The 17,832-nt window shown below is 39.5% G+C and overlaps 1 protein-coding gene across 3 annotated transcripts in view; it reads right to left on the minus strand.

Moving 5' to 3' along the window:
• KCNJ6 (potassium inwardly rectifying channel subfamily J member 6) overlaps positions 1–17,832 on the minus strand; it is a 161,092-nt gene that overhangs the window by 27,157 nt on the left and 116,103 nt on the right. For all 3 annotated transcript variants that reach the window (XM_046905684.1, XM_004934546.5, XM_015301389.4), the window contains one exon: positions 12,327–13,247. In XM_046905684.1, coding sequence (XP_046761640.1) covers positions 12,327–13,224 — 898 coding nt within the window. In that variant the 5' untranslated portion in view covers positions 13,225–13,247. The remainder of the gene's footprint in view (positions 1–12,326; positions 13,248–17,832) is intronic.

Raw genomic sequence — 17,832 nt, forward strand, 5'->3', positions numbered from 1 at the left:
TCTATTTTGTTTTTGAAATGAGTTAGACCTTTGCCTCATTATTCTTTGCTACAGAAAGAAAAAAATCCCAACAATTTCACTGTAAAATTTGGACTAGTTGTTGTTCTTCAGGGAAAGAGGTGGAGAAGGCCATTTGTGAATGGTGGGCTTGTAATCTTTCTGCATCTGCTTCTCTGATGTCTCCCTGAAGGATGACGTCTGCTGTTGCTGGCCCTACTTCCTGCCCTTTTTCACACTGCAAATTACAATGGAAGTGTTGCAAATGAATATTTTGCAATGGTCTTTACACACAACTCTCATACTTCTTACAGCCTTCATCTCTAAAAGGAATACACTGCGGAAAGGTGTGGAAAAGCTTGAGTTGCTGCAATAAGAGTGCACATCATAGGCCAGATCCACAAACGTCACATGAAAAGCACTGAACATGATTAATTAGGTGCTGGTGAAGTGCAAGACTGCTGTGTTACAAAGATAGATGCTGGCTTATCTCCTCCCAAGAGATCCTGCTCTTGATCTGTAGTAGGAGAAAGACATTTTCCTCAGACTGCCAAAGCTAAGCCTCATTCACTTCACAGCTATGTAGACATGGGTAGTGTGCTCAAAGAAGATTTTTTACCATATGGAAGTCTATAACTGTCTCGGAACCCTTGGCTTTGAACTCATCTACTCTTTTTCACAGCATCTATTACAAACATATAGATAGTTAAAACCTATTATTACTGTACTTACTAGAAAGAAAGAAAGAAAGAGAGAAAGAGAGAGAGAGAGAGAGAGAGAGAGAGAGAGAAGACTTCCCACTGTAATTAAAGGACTAATGGAAAAAGAAACTGAAAATTATGAAAGGAATGGGGGAGCCTTTCCCATCGTGGTTATCTAAGTGTAGTAAGCTAATACATGTCCAGGAGTGAATAAATTGAACCTTATGCCTAGTTAAAAAATAGTGGCAGAGAAGTTTAATTGGACTGTCTGAGTCTTAAATCTTTTTTGCTATGGTGGTGCCTGGCAGCTCTGCCATAGTCAGATTGATTTTTCTCCTTTAATGGTAAGCTCCTGTCTCTTCAGTTTGCATTAGTCTGCATCAGTCAGAAAGGTGGAATAAAAGTTGTCAACCCTGATGTGCCATAGGGCTCTCCCAAAGATAAATCTTAAACCACTTGACGCTGTTGCTAGATACAAGGCTATCTGCTGTGATGATAACAACGATGATGATAATAACAATAACAACAACTGCAGATTGGTAGATCTTGTGTAGCCCATTTGAATCATACAAAGGCTGTCCAAGGAAGAGAGAAGCAGACAACTGCAGCAATGTTAGATGCTCATCTCCCTCACTGTTCATAGGAGCAGAAAGATGAAAAAGAAGGAGACTGTGGCAAGGGGAATGAAAAAAAATCCAGGATAAATAAGGAATGCTGATTTAGTGCAGTCTTTGGACAGTTCTTCAAAGATCAGTTGTCTGATGAAGTGCTGCCTCACAATTTTGAGATATTCCCTTGCAGCAGACCTCCTGGAGCAAATCTTGCTTGCATTGGCTGGCTGGCTGCCTGACCAAAGCAACGGACTCATACTCCTTACCCAGTTTTCAGGTATATAAAACACAATTGCTTAAATAGTGACATGGGAGAAAAATTCTTTAGCTGGGCTAATCACTTTTCAGAGCAATCCAATTCTTCACAGCTATCAAATGCTAGTAGAAGCAGACTTTGAGTTTAACAAGCAGTGAATAATTTAGACTGCAAGACATCTGTAGAGTCAACCAGTCCTACATACTACATAATGTGTAGTCAAGTAGCTCAGATTGCTCAGGGCTTATCCAGTCAGGTTATGGGCACCTGCAGGGATGGAAGTTCTATCCTCCTGGGAGCCTGCTTCAAGGTGTGATCAGCCATTTTGTAAAAAACGTTTTTCCTGGTGTCTGATCAAGTACCCATTTATTCTTGTCCCATCACCCTGGGCCTCTGAGTCATGCCTGTCTCTATGCTTCCTTTAACCTCTTATTAGGTCTGTTCAAACAGAGGTACGATTCCCCTGGAGGAAAAGGATCTGGTGGTGCTGGTTGACACTGGCCTGAACAAGAGCCCAAGTAGCCAAGAAGGCCAATGGCATCCTGGCTTGTATCAGAAATAGCTCAGCCAGTGGGAGCAGGGAGGTGATTGTCCCCATTCGGCATGGGTGAGGTCGCACCTCAAGTATGTGTGCAGTTTTGGACCCCTCATGACAAGAAAGACATTGAGGCCCTGGAACATGTCCAGAGAAAGGCAGCAAAGCTGTCAGGAGTCTGGAACACAAGCCTTATGAGGAGCTGCTGAGGAAATTGGGATTGTTCAATCTGGAGAAGAGGGGGCTCCAGGGAGACCATATTGCCCTCTGCAACAACCTGAAAGGATGCTGCAGCAAGGTGTCTGCCAGCTTCTTCTCCTGTGTAACTAGCAACAGAACAAGAGGAAATGGCCTTAAGTTGTGCTGGAGGAGGTTCAGGTTGGATATTTGGAAACATTTCTTCTCAGAAAGAGTGGTGAGGCACTGGCACAGGCTGCCCAAGTAAGTGGTAGATTCGCCAACTCTGGAGATTGTCAAGAAATATGCAGATGTGATAGTTAGGGACATGGTTAGTGGACATGGTAGTGATGGGTCAACAGTTGGACTAAATGATCCTAGAAGTCTTTTCCAACCTTAATGATTCTATGATTCTATATTCTGTACTCAAGCCTCCTGCCATCTTGGTGGCCCTGTTCTGAACTTGCTCCAGTAAGTCCAAGTTTTTCTTGTACTGGGGCATCTTGAACAGGATAAAGAACACCAGAGATGGCCTCCCAAGTGGTAAACCGAGGAGATCAATTGCTTTCCTCAAGCTGCTGTGTATACTTTCACTAACACAGCCCAGTAAGCAGTGGGCCTTGTTTGTCATAAGGACTTGTTTTGATGTGTGCCATCCACCTTTCTAACAGCCTGCGCTAAAAGCTGTAGTTTAATAAATTGCTTAGCACTGTATCTACAGAGACTTTTATGCATTTTACTTCAGTGAATTTAGTATGGTCAGCAACATTCACTGTATGTGTGAACCTGAGCCCATTCACCTCCTGGGGAAACCTGCACCTGAGGGCTGAGGTAGGCAGATGTGTTTGACAGTTTCCTTCCTCGTGTTGTCTCTTTTTCTCTTTTATGCTTATCATAACTTTGGTGATGTCAAGGATGTCCTGGCCTTTTCCAGCTCTTTTTATTAGCAGGTATAAATTCAGTGCCAAATCCCTGGATCTTTGTCTCCCTTAAGTTAATTTGACCATTGCTGTGAGCAATCCTGAAGCAGATGAAATGGCTTCAGTGCTCCCTTCTCTTGCTATGACAGAGGGCTGCATTCACACTGTCATAACTGCATGACACTGCCCTCCTTTAGTGCTCAATGTATGAGATATAGTGCTAATCGATTGTTTTGGGAACCTATTTGTACAGTTCCTGGCTTTGTAGCAGTGAACTGCTGGGAAGAGATTGGAAAGCTACAGCCTGGCATTATTTGCAGGACAGGAAATCCCCTGGAGCATGTTTTACTCTTACTATTTATTTCTCATCAGTGGATCTGATCCAAATATTCCCTCTAAATACTGTCGTTAACTAAATTTTTATTGTCTCTCAGAAATCTTAAAGAGGTCTCTGATAACCACTGGAAACTTTTTTTTTAATAAGTCTCTTTGATGTTTAATGCATTTTCATATTTTGAATGTTTCTTAAATCAAGTTTCTGTATTGGAATGAGTTGTTAGAATGGAATATCTCCAATTCAATAATCCTATTTTTATTAGAATCCTATATTTTTAAACAAAAGTATTCCATTCCACAGAAATACCAGCAAATGAAAATTGTCCAAATCTGAAAGAACAGAAACCTTGGAAAGCTTTTTCCATTTTTTTTTTCCTGTAATTCTCCTGGGAATGACAGGAATGAGTGAGTAAGCATAACCACAAGGCTGATCACAAAAGCTCTTTCTGCCTTTCACATTCACTGCCATAGTGACTGCCATAATTCCTAGAAAATATTTTCTTCTTTTCCATCCCTTTTAGCAATGCAGTAGGTCTGGAGAGGGCAGGAGAGAAGTACAAGAAAGGTGAACACGAGTTGCCTGGCAGTCATACATGTTGTCAAAGGAAGAAATGTTTTTCTTTTTTTTTTTTTTTTCAAAATCAGCCCTGCTTGTTCATCAGTCTTTTAGGACTTTGCAGTTACTACTTTATTCAATTTTGTGAAAACTTTCTGCTGAAGATGAATAACCAATCAGCTCACGTTCATCAGGAATTGATATAAACATCTATAAATTTAGAGAGATCTTACCATTGTCAAGAGATGTAATGTAACACATTTATCCTTTGTTATAATTCAGTGAGACTGAACAGGAGAAAACAATATTATACAACTGGGAATAAATAGGCACCAAAGGGAAAAGCAAAAAGATCTTTTAGAGATATAGGCAAAAAGAGACTTTGCCAAAAGTACATCCCAAGGTTTTGAACTACAGGCTACTTAAATATGCTTCATATCTGGAGATCAAACACAAGAGAACAAGGTGATCAACATGAAAGAATCAGTTCATTCCAGAAAAAGTTCCAGGGTTGAGATACTGCCCTGACTCAAATCAGTGTGTGCCTAGGATTTCGTCATGGTGCTCAAAAGCCTTTGTTTACCAGTTGATAACTACCTCAGATGATCAAAAGTAGAACTTTAAAATTAGAAATGATAGTTACACTTTTTCTTTTCCAAATCATCCGCTTCCATGCTGGCTTCTCATTTACATAATTCCAAGGCCAAATGGACAATCTGAACAAGCACAAATTAATAGCCATTATCTTTAAATGTGCTCAGAAATGCAGAAGGCTCTTCACAGTCCCGAAGCAATTCTTAGGAGTGTTCAGAAATGATGTCTCCACTTTGGAAGCATGGGAGATGTTCAGTCTGCTAATTTTTCTATGGGAATTCTTTGACCCAAACAAATGGCTGCTGTGCTCTTTGTCTAGCATCATCCATTTTTTTTTCAGTAGAGATCTTTCTGATCAAGACTGTGTGGACACAGGACATCAAACACAGTACAGTGCAGCTCATCACATGCTTGCTTAGTCCTCTGAGTTATGTGCATACTTTGGGGCCTGATCTTGGTCTGGAGACCCAAGAACTCCACAGCATCATAGAATCATAGAATTTTTTGACTTGGAAGGGACCCTTAAAGGCCATCTGGTCCAACTCCTCTGCCATGAACAGGGACACCTACAGCTCCATCAGGTTGCTCAGAATCCCATACAGCCTGACCTTGAGTATCTCCAGGGATGGGGCATCCACCACCTCTCTGGGCAACCATGCCAGTGCCTCACCACTCTTACTGTAAAAAACTTCTTTCTTATATCCAATCTAAATCCCTCTTTTAGTTTGAAACTATTTCCATTTGTCCTATCCCAACAGACCCTGCTAAAAAGTCTGTCCCTTTCTTTCTCATAGACCCCCTTTAGATACAGAAAGGCCACTCTTGGGTCTCCCCAGAGCCTTCTCTTCTGCAGGCTGAACAGCCCCAACTCTCTCAGCCTGTCCTCATAGGAGAGGTGCTTCATCTCTTAGATCATTTTTGTGGCCCTCCTTCAGATGCACTTCAAATGGTCCATATTTCTCCTGTACTGAGAACTCCACATCTGGACGCCTTTTCAGATTCCTTGCTTTTCTGTTAAAAATGCTGAAATACAGTGTTGCTTGAAGATTTTCTGGAAGCATCATTGTTAATTGGCCTTCTGCTAGAGATGCAACAGCATGGCCAGTGCTGCACCACAGCTTTGTGATCCTGTGATTCCTCTGGCCATGGAGATCATAATTGCTGCAAAGGATAGTGTATGCAGGCCCATAATTAAGAAGGAATAGTGAGTGCAGAAAAAATAGTGTATGTCTATTTCTGTTAGACACTATGCTAGGAAAGGAACAATGCTGACAGTGGAGGTCTATGAGAGCATGCACAGAACTTGGAAGTGCCCCTATCCTGTGCCCTAACACAGTTTGCAAGAGTACAATGTACAAAATGAAGCTCTTCTACTGAAAGTTTGATTTGTGTTCAGTGCAGATTATTGATTTAATATCTAATTTACGACAAGGATTTATTTATTATTTCAATACAGCAGGGACTGAAATCTGCCTCTTAGGAAGCTTACTTTTTTGCATCTGACCTACCGCTTGAATTTGAATATCTAAAGGTTTAGGGGTGAGGGAGCAGCTGCTGTTGTGAAGAACTGAGCAATGAATTGGTGTGAAAGATATAAAAGATGGATAATAGGCAGTTATCAAACTATGTAAAAACTATGTATGTTTGTATAGTATCATTATTCAGAGAACAAATCTGTTGGAGAAAACGTGATTCCTTTTCCCCTACATCCCTGAAATCGATACAGGCACTCGCTCCAAATTCCTGTTTTTTTTTTCTCATGAACTCTGCTCCCTGACTTCTTGCCATTTTGCATATTGTTTTGACTCTCACTGTGAAACTGTAACTGCTCTATTTAAGTCTTATATTTCACATTCACCTTCAGGAAGCCTCCTGAAAAGAAACTTTGCAATGAAATTGGAGCGATTTTCTATGCCGACATTCAGAGCTCCTGCTCATGACTGCAATACCTTCTGCTAATAACGGTAACTTTCTGTGTTAAAATTAATAACAATGAAAAATATTGATATAATTTAAAATAATGTAAAGGAGGGCAAAGAACGTAAGTGAAAAAGATAGCTGGCAAATGCTAGGGAATTGAAGTAGAGGTGTAGGTGAATTTAGATGTCTAAGCCTAACACCTAGCACCCAAATGATGGATGCTAAAACAGAAATAAATTAAAAAAAAATACAGCCTGAGGGCTGAAAAGTTGTTGTATTCTGATCATCCCTGAAACAGTGATGATACAATGTACATTGAAGCCATTTATTCTTAAACCTGTTTAAACTGCATGTCAGTCAATGTATGTTTGTCACATCCTAGAGCGCAACAATCTAATCTACTCTAACCAGTTGCCTTGCAGAAACACTTGGGTATGAGAAATCCTGATTCCCTTTCTGCCTTTCATCTACATCCCCTTAAGAAGTAATTTGAGAGCATAAACATCTCTTCTTTGAAGAGCAATAAAGAATTCTGGTGCAAAACTGTAACCCGAGCAAGGCTTATTTGGAGAGAGAGAGAGAGAGAGCAAGGTCTGCTGAGATGTTTTGAAAGGTTGGAACTGCTAACATACATTTCAAAGGGAGGTATTTGTTAGGATTGGGCAAGGATAAGGGGTAAATTTTGCAATTCAGTAGAGTGAAAGCAAAAAGACGATAAATCAGTCAATCAAAGGGGCTGTAGTGAAGAGTGGGAACAGCTTTATACAATGTTTGTCTAGTCGATAGCATCATTTACTATATAAATAACCATCAGTGTGAACATTTTATTGTTTCCTGCACACATTTTCCACAGCTGGCAAGAGTGTTTGTTTATGTATGGATGAGCCATTCTGCAAATACTGCTCTCAAGCAGCTCGTGTGTCAGAATTATAAATGCAACCTATCACAAGTTTATTTGTAAAATTATCCATATAAGCCTGAAGTTCTATGCATAGCTTTGTAGCTTATTTTTTTTTTGACAGTTATAAATGTGCTGTTCTTTTTTTTTTTCTGTCTTTTTTTTTTTTTTTTTTTTTTTTTTTTTTTTTTTTTTTACTTTCTCCTTTTTCTTCGATAGTGTTTCATGTTTTATTTTTAGGCAGAGGGAATTCCCAGAGTGTCATCTAGTGCACCCTACTGGCCGGACACAACTTCACCAGGTTTGATGTTTTTTCTGGCTAAAATAGGTTGAAATCCTTTATAATACTTTCCTGAGACAAAAAAAAGTTATTAAAGTTATTATTATTTTGTAATTTAATGCAACTTTAGATGAGGGTTTTAAACCCCACTGTTTACAATTCAGAAACCACATTAACACCAAGGCTGTTTGGGACACTCTTCTTTCTCCCTCTCCTTCTTTTTTGAAAATTCCTCTGATTTTTTCTGTTTCTCCCTCCTGGTTTCTCTCTCATCTCATTTATTTCACTTTCCCACTGCACCTCCCCAGTTTGAAATGATTTTAAATATCTTTATCTTGTTTTTTTCTTGCATCTTGCTTGCACTCTTACCTACCATTAGCAAAATGGGAAGCAGAACAGTGTCTGTAAAAGCTGGCAGTAATGGATATGTCCTTATATAGGGTGCTGTTTGGCTGGACTTTTGCCCTCCCATCCAGAAGGATCATCATTTGCTTCACAACAGCCCAATGTACTTCACAGTGTAGGGCTGTGCAGAGCTGATCTCACTTCACCTTGAGGAGTAGCAGCATGGCCCACCAAAATGAGAAGTGTGAGGTGCTGTGTCTTCAGCTGAGTCACCAACCCTTGTGGTAGGGGTTGCAGTAGCATATATGCTGTGAATACTACAGAACAAGCTCAGAAACACTCACTCACCATTTCTTTTTTGAGTGCTTGAGAGATGTGTGTTGGTATTAGGAAGGCCATAGAAGTGAACCTTTGCGAGAGCGTTATCCTTTGAACACAGAAGGATTGTTGAGTAAACAAATAAGGAAAACTGCATTTCGAAAGGATCAATAATGTTTATAAAACCAGTGTTATTTTCAGTTCTTGCTGATACAATATGAAGGAGTCAGATTGACATCATTTTTTTCTGGAAGTTCCTTTATGAATCTTCTGCCCTCAAAATAGCCCCCACGGTAGAATTAATGCGAATAGTAAAGGAGTAGTGATATTTTCTTGGCTGATATTTTAATATCTGCCTTGGCAGACGTTTACTCCATTTTGTATCTCAAAAAGTACGGTGATACTTCCAAGGGGAATTTGAGTGTCCTTGATTTGATAGTTCTTCTAGATTTTGATTTGGCTAATAATTTTCATTTCCTTTCATAAGATGTGTTATTCTTCATTTCCACTCCTAACACACAGTGCAAAGTTTATATGATACTACATAAGCAGTTATGTTTCATACTAGAAGTAGCAGAGCTCTTGAATCCCTTAAGGTGGAAACTATTATATAAGACGATACAGTTTTCTCAATAAAATTTTAAACAGAATAATAACAACAGTTGATAAAAATAATAGCAAATGTTCATACTTAGCACCTTGCGCTGTGTTACTTCTCATTAAAAGGATAAATGTAAGAGTAGAGAAGCTCTGAAAATTTAGAAAGGATTTTTCTGATGTGGTCAGAATTTGGAGTGACTTTTCTGACGCATGGAAGATAATGCTATCCATCTGTGTTTGATGCATGCAAAGCGATATTGAGTGATGATGCTGCTATAGCTAAGGACACAGTTTCTTAGCTTAACTGTCAGTATTTTTCTATCCTATGACTTTGAGCAGTATTAGAAGGTATGATGAGTAGTGTGCTGGAAGTTTCTGCAATAAGCAGCTTTTCTTGCTGTTCTCATTCCACATTTGGTGTAAGAAGGAAAAATGAATATATGATGGCCTAAATTTTCTTTCAATATTTGCAAGAATGTGAATTAAAAAAAAAATCTGTAGAGAAAAAAAAGGAAAATGTCTAGTTATGGTAGAATGTTGGTCTGGTTGCATCTTCAGCATAAGTAATTCAATGCATGTGGACTACCACACAAACAGAAACTGCACTAGTAATTATGACATTACTATTCCTGATGATGCAGTTCAGTGGTATTATATGATACCCTCCCCTTGTATCTCATGAAGCTGCATGCTAAAGAGATAGCCCCAAGAGAATGAAATGGAGCAGCTGAAAATGTGGCAGTGTAACACCTTTATCCTGGGCAGCTTCAGTAGGTTTGCAAATAGTTACATCCAGTCTTGCTATTACTATGGACTTATTCCAGAATTATTCTAGAATTTCAACATAACCTTGTCAGCCCAAACAGTCTGAGAGATAGCCCTCACTTGTGGAAGCTGACAATGGCTGAGTGGAAGATGGGGTCAATACATCAATATCAGAACAGCAAAGGAGAGAACAGAGGGCTGCATAACTGTGCAAGGGTCAAGAGGAAGTAGGGATGGGAAGGTTAAATAGCGAAAAGCTTGAAGCCTTAAGACAACAAAGCTACATTTGATGTACCACTGAAGTATACGTACAGAGTATGCTGTGTTTTGATCTTTTACATATTTTCAGTGAGATGCTGTTTACATGGATTGCTCTGAAAGTAATGCCTCCTAGTTATTTCCATGGAAACTGCAACTGATACAAAGGGAACAATTGCCCTATTTGATAGAGCATATTCTCAGCTACAAATCACTATTTTTTAACACAACCATCGCCACTAGCTATGTGTTTTTGCCAGTGAACCTGCAAATGAACAAGAACCTGCATGCCGCACTTGAAAAATCTGCACTAGTGGAGGTGACCCATTATCAGCACCACCCCTCATTGTACTCACTTCCACTGTGTGGTCTCCAGAAATGTTCAGAAAGTGTCAGTGAATGTCAGTGGGTGCCATTTTTTTCCACATGGAGGAATTAAATGGCATGCCTTTTCTTCATATGCATTTCCATGACAGATGCCATTTTGTCAGTCTGCCCCTCTGCTGTCATCTGTCACACAGCAACAGAATTTAATAGGATATTGATGGGAAGGCTCAATATCTACTGACATTCACATGGGCACAACACCTGTGGTGTTGTGGAACATCATAATAAAATGGGAGGCATTACTTTCTGAGTAGCCCTCAAATATTACTGTTACTTGCCAATCTTTTTCCTCCTCTTCCCTCCTCCTCCTTCCCCCCCCCCCCCCCCCCCCCCTTGGAAAACATAGTATTCAATAAATCTGAAAAAAAACCCACTGTTCTTTTGGATATCAAGTTCATCTAGCTGCAGTTCAGAAATTTCAGAATGTTTTCAGCTAACAAACAGCAATTTCCTCATCTTCTCATCCAAAGGTGATGCAGATGTTTGAAACCTCTATGCTTACAGCATGCATCAGAAACACTAAACATTTCAACTCCTTGATTCCTCTTCATTGCCACCTACTTTCTGGAAAACGTGGAAGCCTTGCATTTACCTCTTCAGATTCTCTGCCAAGTTCCCTTGAATTATGTTTTGCTTCATTTTTGTCTCACACGTTTATTACATGGTGACAAATGCAATTTTCTTCTGACACCACATAATAGATGTGTGAAACACACACACATGTTCTGGTAAGAGACTGCTCTTTATTTCCTGGCTCCAGTTGCAAAACATGAGTCAGGGTTAGGAAGGTTGTACTTGTGTCAGAGAAGTGTAATCTGCATCCTCAAACTCTTCTAGCTTTTACAGTAGTAGGGAAAATGGAAAATCTGTTTCTTCTATTTCTCTGCTCATGATTTTCTCCTACCCAAGCACATCGTTTCTTCATTTCCTAATCACCACTTCCTTGTACTGTTTATGTTTATTAAAAACTGAGTTCGATGCAGTCATTAGCAGGAAAAACATATCTCCTGAACCAAGTATACAGCACTCTGACTGCAGTAGGTACACCATTTTTAGTCAAAACATCCTCCTACTATTTTAGTTTTAGTGCAAAGAAGAAACACTGCTAGTCCATTTACTGTGAATTCCAAGTGGTATTTTCTCTGTGTAGATTGCTATCGATGTTCTGCTGTATAATTATAGTTAATGACCAAATAACCTCTCTACAAGACTTTGGTGACATAATATGCCTTATTTATATATACTTGCATCAAGTGTTCTGTACACTTCTGCAGTGTGTAGGAGACATGAGTGAAATACAAAATCAGATCTTTTGTGAACTAAAGTGGAACAAGCCCCAAGTTACAAGTTAAAACAAAAGCAGGTAAACAGCGAAGTAAAAAAGAGAAAGCTAAACACATCATGATTTCTTACTGGATCCAAACAGGCTAGGAGTTTAATGTAGGAAGCAGTTATTTTGCAGCTACCCATGGGTGATTGGAAGCAGCAGGAATTATGGTACTTCCATGTTAATCATAAACTGAGTTTCGAATTGATTTTTTTTTCTAAAACATTTTATCCCACAGGGTCCTAGTGGTTGAGTGGCTCCCGCAATAGAATGACAAATAACTGCACGGCATGCTGTGAAAAATTTAGAAAATGAGAAAAACGATCCCATTTTCCAAACAGAGCAGAAACAACACTAATTTCATTAGGCAAGATGGAACAGACAATTAAACTGGGCACGCTTTTAATTTTGAAGCTAACCAGATAACTGATGCCTTTTGCAAATGTATCAACTATTGAAACGATTCCTTTAAACTGAAGCAAAACCACTGACTTTCCTTTCTAATATTAAAGCATTTACCTTACACAAAGTATAAGAAATGTTACCTGTTGCCTCCACCATTCCTTCTAGGATTACAACAATTTCTAGCTCCTCTTTAGGCAACTGGGCTTTGGAAATCTCCCAGAAAGGACTCTGCTGGTTAATTTCATGGCTGATGATCAGTGGTGAAACCAAAAAGAGACGATCATCCCCTGTGTAATAACCTACGTTGATATCTGTCTGGTTGAGCGGTATAAATTCCCCCTCCTTTGTCTGTTTGGATTTGATCAACTTGGCTCGTATTGATGCCTCTACAATGTGTGAATTCCTAAGGTCTCCTACTCGGAACATCAGACATAGCTTTCCGTCCCGCATGGAAATAACTGCATTTGTAGAAAAAACCAAGGTCTCTGCCCTCTTCTTGGGTTGGGATATTTTCACAAACATGCAGCCAACCATGAAAGCGTTGACGATAGAACCTAAAACAGACTGAATTAAAAGAAGAACAATTCCCTCGGGACACTTGTCTGTGATGACCCGGTAACCATACCCAATGGTAGTTTCTGTCTCGATTGAGAATAAAAAGGCTGAGACAAACCCATTGAGGTTGCTGACGCATGGGGTCCACGTGCTGTCCCCTATATGATCCATATCTCCTCGCATGTAGGCAATTAGCCACCAGATCATTCCAAAGAAGAGCCAGGTCACTGTGTAAACCATTACAAAAATCAACAAGTTGAACCTCCACTTCAGATCGACTAAAGTAGTGAAGATGTCAGTCAAGTAACGGTAGGTCTCTCTGACATTCCCATGGTGGACGTTGCATTTTCCATCTTTCCTAACATACCTCTGGATTTTTCTCTTGGCACATTCTTTGTTTAGATTTTTTGGCAGATCCTCTCTAGCTTGTTTGGGTAACTTTGGCTGATGAATTGTGACAGGGCTCTCTATGTCCTGCTCCATTGAGTCTTCTTCCAGTACGTTAGCTGCCATTAAAAGCAAACAAACAAGAGAAAGGCAGGCATTATTTTTCTTATTATTTCCCCAAGTTAACACACAACTTCTTCCCATATTACCAAAATGATATCACTATTAATAAATAAAATTATTGTCTTTGTTCTTTGCTCACCTATTACATGCATAATGCAGAAGTCAAATGATGTCAAGCATCCTCTATTACCAAATAGAAATACTTTAAAAGCAAATGCCCTTTTTTCCTTTTTCCTATCTATCAGGTCATCCAATCTACACCCATATTTAAATTCTGAAAGATGTATTCAAATAAATCTTTCTATCCCTCTGTCCTCCTTTACAGTTTAATAAATGAATTTTTTTTTTATGCACCAAGAAAGATCTTCTGGGAGATAGCTGATATAAATGAGGAAATGAGTTTGCTTGAGGGTTTCCGTGAAGATGAGCAGAGAAAATGAGCAATTGTTGAACTATTTTTTTCTCTGAATTTCATTGCTATGGGGAAAGTATTAAATAAGTTTCAGAGGTTTAAAAAAACAAACATTTCTTTTCAGAATGAGCCAGTCCTACTCCTGTTGAAGGAAAGGCAGGATTTCATGTAATATATACCAAATCCAATTCAAGTGCATTTGTACAGAAAATCAATGTCTCACTGATACTGAGACACGGAACTGTGTGTCCTTTTCCCAGCAATGTAAAACATACAGTACTTCAGAACATGATTTCATTTGAATTTGTTATGTCTGTGGCCTTTAATTCAAGTGTTCCTTCCTAATGACATCATCCTACAGAGTGTTCCCTATTTAAGTGTCTTGTAAGAATACAAAAAATGGAAACAACAGTAACTGTCTTTTTTCACTTTCGCTTCCCAGCCTCTTGAGATAAATAGCTTCATTAGTTTATGAGGTTTTACTTATATACAAGAAAAGAGTTTACAAAGGAGAATGGCCTCCTCCAGGAAGCCAAGGACCTTGGAGAGATCTAGAATAAGTCTGCCTTTTTATTGGAAAGCCTTCTGCACTCTGAGGCTTCTTTCTATCACAGCTTCTGCTCTTGACTCCAAATTTTCTCATTTTTGGCTCCTATCTGACCCAGTGGTCATGTCTCTGGCACTGCACAGGCTTGGGGTCTCCACTTGGATGTCCTGGGCAATAGACTCAAACCCTTTCAGTGTTGAGGAGCTACTGGGAAGGCCTGGACTCTTATCTGGAGGGAGGACTTGCACAAGGGACTGCTCTGGATGGGTCAGTATGGCTCGAGGAATGTTCTGGTCTTTCTCTCCCTCAGCAGTGAGTATTATATGGCAGACTGTTTGTGGAATCTCATGGTATCTGTAGATTTTTCAAGATGTGCAGCTTCGTCTCTGTGGAGAAAGGCCCCTATAAAGTTTTAGGAGTGACTGAAACACCAAGGGAAAAAAACAGGTTGTAGACTGGTTGTCTTACCTCCTGGCATGCTCTACCAACAGCTAAGACTCTGTTCAGTCCCATAGCCTTTCCCATGTTAAAAGTAAGGCTCAAAGGCTGACAGTAGCATGGAAACATGGAAGCAGTTCTGTATTTTAAACACTGCACTCCACCCTGTGTCACATTTTAGTTTGCTACTGTGTCTTGAGAGCATTATTCAGGCTGATTGTAGTGGCAGCACTTAAAGTCGTGTCCCAAACCAGTCAGTTCTGGATGAACTTATCCCAGTTGGTGACAGTGTGCCTACTTGGATTATCACTAATGCTATATAATGTATGACGAAATAAACACAATAAAAAGGCCTTAAAGGAACCTTGCGAGACAGACTAAAGAAAAAGGCAGAAAATTTGAAGTTAGGGCTTCACGCTTTATGCTTAACTCCATTGTGCCTAAGGATATTTCAGTCCAGAGGAACTATCACATTGCTGCAGTAACAGACCCCTCAAATACTCATGAACAGCCTACAAAAGCTCTGGCTTTTAAGAATTTAATGCAATGTATGCTAGGTGAGTAATGCTGGTTTAATGTGTTTCATTATATTTAATGCATTGTGAATATTTGGCTATCCCTTCTCTGTTATAGTACAAAGATAGGGTGCAGGTGTTCCCTGTTGTATTTCAGAATATATCTGCTGCTAAAGGCAGCCATGCCCTAGACCTTCCCACCGGAACATCTCTTACCAGAAGCTGCGAGGCATATTAAAAACCTTAACAGAATGGGAAAGGGGCACAGGCACTAATTTTACTAGTGTCATCAGGAGACATCTGAAGGGATGTACCCATGTGGGGATAGCTACCAGCCATACACCGCACCCATCTAGCCTGCTTTGTGTGTTTATTTCTTACAGAACTACTTGCTAGCAATGAAGCATGTTCTATTCATACTGCAAATTTTTAACAGTGCTTTCAAAACACTTTGTGCTGATGAAGCCCTTGTGCATCATCTCCAGCATTACTTGCTTTTTACAGTGCATGTATTGAGCCACAAGCAGAGCTAAGGGCCATGTTTTCTCAAACAGCCATAGGTTTTGTAGCAGGAGCACAGTGCTGCTGTGCTCCCAGTACATGGTGGTGGGCTGCCTCAGTCACTGTAAGTGGTCTAACTTGAGAATTTTCCTCAGCCTTGGGAGGCAGCACCAGAGCTGGTTCCTGCGTGGATGTGGAAAACGGCAGCTTTTAACAAGCAGATCCAATTTAATCTAAGTCTCTTTCAGTATAGCACCTCACTAACACTTGCAGACATTGTAATCTCCCTGGAGGCATTTGGCCGTTTTGTCAACTCTTCAGGCTGTTTCCAGTGCTGTCATTTCTCAACTCCCAGGCAGTCTTAGAGAAGAAAAATTTTAGCAGATTTTTTTTTTTTTTTTCTCTTATGCAAGATGTCCTTTTACACTCTTCCTCGCCCAAATTCCCATACTATAAGACCCCAAAAATACCAGCATGGGGAGGTTTCTAGATCAGAATTATTGCCCAACGCTGTCACCTCGGCTGAGCTCTCACTCTAAAGTGAACCCTCAGAGCAGTAGTTCCTGAAATAAGTGATCCAAGGACTCTGCATCTATGTGTTTCCATGGAAATGCTTGATGAATAAGTTTTAAACACATGGCCGGATCCCTGTTCACCAGTGAAGCTGAGGAGCTGCCACATACTGATGGTGCTTTTTGCCACAAAATGCTTTGACTAATTATATTTTTACTTGATATCAACTCAATTAACTTATGTTGTTTATTTCATGCAATTTTCTTTTTGGTTATATAATGGCTGTCATGGTTCCAGGAACAGGGGAGTGAATAGCAACTCTCTCACTTGTGAGCTATTTTTACTATCTCTGTTTTTCTTCATGGCAAAAATATATACACATTATTAATTTGCACAGAAAAAAAAAATCAGCAACATTTGAACACTTCCCCCTTTCTCAGTAAACATTATGTTTGTTTGAACGCAATGGTCAGGTATCAATACCATGCCAATTTAGAATATTCTGTTCAAAATTCTTGATCCAATGAGCCCTTCTGGCAAACACATAAAACATATATGGGATTTCTGTGACTGGCTTGATTTTCCAGCAAATGACAAAAAGAACTCCTAAACAAGTCCCTGAATTTGTGCTTCATCATAGCAGTATGTACTGGCTATGTCAGCATATTAAATGTTCCCAGGCCTATTCTTTAGCATGGAAGCTAAATGGAAGGGTACAGCCCACACTTGTACTATTTATCCCCATTTGTTTTCAAAGCAGGGTAGGCTTATACAATCTGCTCATTGGAAAGTCTATGTTCCATAATGACATAATGACACCTGTAATGTAGCCAGGAACTGTGTATACTCAGTTATGCAGTGGCTGAAACCATGGCAGCGGTTTTCCTTGGAATTTTACCACACAGGCAGTGGGGTGCTTTCACTGGGGATCAAACATTTTATTTTCTAGTAAAAATGCAACCAATGATAGTGTTCCTGTCTTGTGTATTTTAGGACAGACTTAGAAAGGCACAATTCAGTGTTTCCAAGCATATATTTTTATTTAGAGTCTGTGGAAAGACATGAATCCAGTATCAACAATAATCTATGAGCTGCACTTCTGCTCTCATGACCTTAGTAGTTCTGAACACGATGGATTGCTACAATCCCTAAGTCACCATTTTATAATCAAATGCTTATTTTTCTTTTTTGTAGTTTGATAGTCTGTCAGAGATCTTGTCATGGTGCTGTACAAGTACATACCAAATGGAGGTATGTAAAGGACATTCTTGTCTGAGTCATATCTTAGCCTGCTTTGGCTGTACAACATATTAGAGGATGACCTACAAAATAATTTGGTCTTTTAACACAGAATACTGCAAATTGTAACTTGACCATTTTTTAATAGAATCTGATGTAGGGAATTCAGTGAAAGTTTCACTACAATTTAGTAGATTGATTTTCTCTTCTAACACAGTTGTGAAGGGTTTGTGTGCAAATTTATTAAAATATTACTAATTTCAACATATCAGTTGTAACCTGCTGATTGCTCTCATGGCATTTATCATACAAATACAAATGTTGTACAGAGGTAGTTTTGACTGTCATTTCATAGAATTGATAAGGTTGGAAATGACCTCTACGATAACCTAGTCCAGCTGTCAGCCCACTCCCAC

Source organism: Gallus gallus, chromosome 1 (genome assembly GCF_016699485.2).
Source record: "Gallus gallus isolate bGalGal1 chromosome 1, bGalGal1.mat.broiler.GRCg7b, whole genome shotgun sequence".
Lineage (NCBI taxonomy): Eukaryota > Metazoa > Chordata > Aves > Galliformes > Phasianidae > Gallus > Gallus gallus.